The sequence below is a fragment of the Cajanus cajan genome, chromosome 5 (genome assembly GCF_000230855.2).
Source record: "Cajanus cajan strain Asha chromosome 5, NIPB_CcT2T_4, whole genome shotgun sequence".
NCBI lineage: Eukaryota > Viridiplantae > Streptophyta > Magnoliopsida > Fabales > Fabaceae > Cajanus > Cajanus cajan.
The window spans coordinates 44,772,610-44,776,551 of NC_138521.1; the positions used below are offsets into that span (position 1 = coordinate 44,772,610).

A 3,942-nucleotide genomic window follows, 5' to 3' on the forward strand; every position below is an offset into this window, starting at 1 on the left:
AATTTTTTACCGATCAATCACAAGTTTAGTCTTCGAGTTATTTATACTCGCCCAGTCAGATTTTTACCGATCAATCACGAGTTTGATCTTCGAGTTATTTATACTCACCCATTCAGATTTTTACCGATCAATCACGAGTTTAGTCTTCGAGTTATTTATACTCGCCCATTCATATTTTTACCGATCAATCATAAGTTTCTCTTAATTATGAACGATGCATGACAAATTGAAAAAGAATCACTTTTATTGCTAACTTGTGCCTCGTTAAAAACCTTCTCAGCAAAAAACCCTTTCACATTTTTATAGGGATAAAAATGCTGAGTTTGGAAAAGAGTGCACGCAATACAAAACAAATTATCAACTATAATAGAAATGTAAATTTGCTGCATTCCAGGTCCTCGGTATCTTTCCACCATCAAGCGTCTTTAATCGGTAAGCTCCTTTGTCGATTACCTTGTCAATGCAGTAAGGGCCAACCCATTTAGGAGACAACTTATTCCTAACTTGGGTCAACTGAGCACGCTTTAAGACAAGGTCACCTTCAATGAAGCTTCGTGGGACGACCTTTGAGTTGTATTTAAATGTCGTTTGTCGTTGCGCAGCTACTTGATTTATTCAAGCCATGTCTCTTGTTTCGGGGATCAGGTCTAGATCAACTCATCTTCCTTGGTCGAATTCCTCCTCAGAGAAGCATGTTGCGCGCATGGACGGTTCTTTTATTTCAACTGGTATCATAGCGTCTATCCCATATACTAAGTTAAAAGGGGTGTCTTGGGTGGATGAGTGGATATTCGTGTGATACGACCATAATACTTTGGGGAGTTCTTCCACCCATGACAGGCCTGAATCCTCAACCCACTTTTTAATTCCTGAGAGTATCACCTTGTTTTCTGACTCTGCCTGGCCGTTGGATTGCAGATTCTCTACGGACGTGAACATCATCCGGATACCGACCTCTTTACAGAAATTCTAAACCCTTTCACTCGTGAATTGCGTTCTGTTGTCCGATACTAACACCTGTGGGACACCATATCGACATATGACATTTTTCCACAAAAAGGTTCTCACTTTTTCTGCCGAGATGGTTGGTACTGGTTCTGCTTCTATCCACTTGCTAAAATAATCCACCGCCACGATCAAGAACTTTAATTGATGCACTGCCATCAGAAAGGGGCCTAAAATGTCAATACCCCACTTATTGAAAGGCTAGGGAGATATGAGTGAGTGAAGTCTTTCAGCAGACGAATGATGTTGGATTGCGTGTCTTTGGCATTCATCGCATTTTTGGACCCAATTGACACAATCATTTCTTAGGGTCGGCCAGAAGTACCCTACTCTGGTGACCTTGTACACAAGAGATCGGGATATGACTTCCACACATGCCACTATGAATCTCTTCCATTACTCATTGAGCCTGCGCCGCCATTAAGCACCTCAATAGAGGGGCACTAAAAGCCCTTCGGTACAATATTCCCGATAAGATTACGAATCTCGTAGCCTCCCTTACTATTAACGATGCTTCATTCTTGTCTTCAGGCAATATACCTTGTGTTAAGTACATGATGTAAGGTGTCATCCAGGATTCCTCTTCCTCTCCAATAATAAGGGCCTCGGCTGAGGGACCATTGATGCTTGGTTGGGATAGGACCTCTTGAATGACCGAATGCGTGGCGCCTGGTCTCTTCGTGCTTGATAGTTTTGAGAGGAGGTTGGCTCGTGAGTTCTGCTCCCTAGGAACATGGTTCAGTGAGAACTTGATGAAGTCAGTCGACATAAGTTTTACCTTTTCCAGATACTTCGCTAGCTGAGGATCTTTTTCCTGGAAAGTTCCTGCCACCTATCCCGTCACAAGCTATGAATCACTCCGAGCTGACAAAACTCGTCGCTCCCATTTCTTTTGCCAATATAATCCCTGCCAAAAGCGCTTCGTACTTCACCTGGTTATTACTTGCTCGAAACTCAAAACGTAGCGTCTGTTCTAATAATATACCTCCAGGACCCTTGAGAACGATCCCGGCCCCGCTACCGCCCAAGTTTGAGTCTCCGTCAACAGATAAGATCCATTCGATCTCTTCAAAAATATCCTCCTCGATAGGTGAGCTTAGCTCTACTAAGAAGCTAGCCAATGTTTGAGCTTTAATGGCTCCCCTCTGCTCATATCTGATCACAAATTCTGATAAATCAATTGACTACTTCATCATTCTTCTGGCCAGGTCGGGCTTTTGCAAAACTTGCCAGATCGGATAGTCCGTTCGGACTATTATTTCGTAACTCTAAAAGAGTGCCTGAGCTTCCTCATTGTTATCAATATGGTGAATGCTAACTTCTCAATCTTCTGGTAGCGGACCTCTGCTCCTTGTAACACCCTGCTGACAAAGTAAATAGGCATTTGAGAGTTACCTTTCTCCTGAACCAAAACTGTGCTAACAGCACTATCTGATGCTGACAAGTACACCAATAAAGGGAAATTTGTCTAAGGCTTAGTGAGGATCGGTGGTAAGGTTAGGGACTTCTTGAGCTCCTCGAATGCCCTCTCACAATCGTCTGTCCATGAAAAATGATCATTCTTCCTCAAGCATTGGAACAATGGTAACGACTTATCAGCCACTTTCGAAAGAAAATGAGAGAGAGATGAGTCAATAAGAAATCAAGGAATTTTCCTGCTTGAACGCCGAACGAGCATTTTGCAGGGTTTAACTTGAGTTGGTATCATGCTAGAGTATCAAAAGATTCTTGCAGGTCGGTAAAATGTCGAGCAACACTAGTCGACTTCACTACCATGTCGTCCACGTATGCCTCCACATTTCTACCCAGCTAATTTGCCAAAATCATATCCATGAGCCTTTGGTACGGCGCCCCCGCATTCTTTAGCCCAAAAGGCATGACCTTGTAATAATAAGTGGCCTGATCGGCTATGAACGCCATTTTGTCCTCATCGGCAGGATGCATCCTGATCTGGTTGTAACCCGAGTATGCATCCATGAAGCTTAACAACTCATATCCCGATGCATTATCGACTAAGAAATCTATGTTGGGCAGCGGATACGAGTCTTTCGGACAAGCTTTGTTCAGATCAGTGAGATTTGTGCACATCCTCCAATTCCCATTGTTCTTTCGTACCATTACCATATTTGCTAGCCATGTCAGGTGTTGGATTTCTCGAATGTGGCCAGCTACCATCAACTTCTTTGTCTCCTCAACTATAGCTCTCCTTTTCTCCTCTCCGAATTTTCGTCTTTTTTGAATCACAACTTTCGCCTTAGGATCAACCATGAGGTGGTGACATAGGAAATCTGGATCGATGCCTGGCATGTCACTAGCACTCCATGCAAAGGCTGATATATTGTTTTTCAACATGGACACCAGTCCCTCCTCATCTTCTTTAGTCAAAGACACACCAACCTTGACCATTTTTCCTTCAGCTAAGCTTATTTCTTTCACATCCTCCGCTGGGGCTGGTCAGGAATCAAAATGAATCACCCTCGGATCTAACTCAATTGTTTGTACTCCCTGATCAACTTGTATTACATATAGGTGTCTTCTCGCCCTCAGGCTGTCCTCGTAGCATTTCCTTGCAACCTCTTAGTCTACACAAAGGACTCTGACCTTTCTGCTGGGCAAGGGGTACTTCAACTTCAAGTGGGGTGTTGAAACGACAGCACCCAACTTATTTAATGTGGGTCGTTCAACTAGAATTTTTTAAGATGACTGAGCATTTACCACTAGATATCAGAATGTAACGGTCATCATATGGTCGCCTTGTCCAAAGGTGGTCTCTAAGTCAGCGTATCCCCTAGCCATCACCTGATCACCTGCAAAACCAACTAAGGTTCCCGCATATGGCATAAAATGATCGGTCAGAATTTTCATCCCGACGAAAGCCTTCGAGAACATGATATCCACCGAGCTACCCTGATCCACCAACACATGTTTCACATTATA

General features: G+C 43.3%; 1 protein-coding gene across 1 annotated transcript; it reads right to left on the reverse strand.

Annotated features, from left to right (window-relative positions):
- Window positions 1–1,405: 1,405 nt before the first annotated feature.
- LOC145958009 (uncharacterized) lies at window positions 1,406–3,411 on the reverse strand. Its single transcript, XM_083074457.1, has 4 exons — window positions 2,967–3,411; window positions 2,286–2,442; window positions 1,938–2,160; window positions 1,406–1,837 (listed from the first exon to the last, which is right to left on the reverse strand). The coding sequence occupies exons 1-4, from the start codon at window positions 3,409–3,411 to the stop codon at window positions 1,406–1,408; spliced, it is 1,257 nt and encodes a 418-aa protein (XP_082930583.1).
- Window positions 3,412–3,942: the final 531 nt, after the last annotated feature.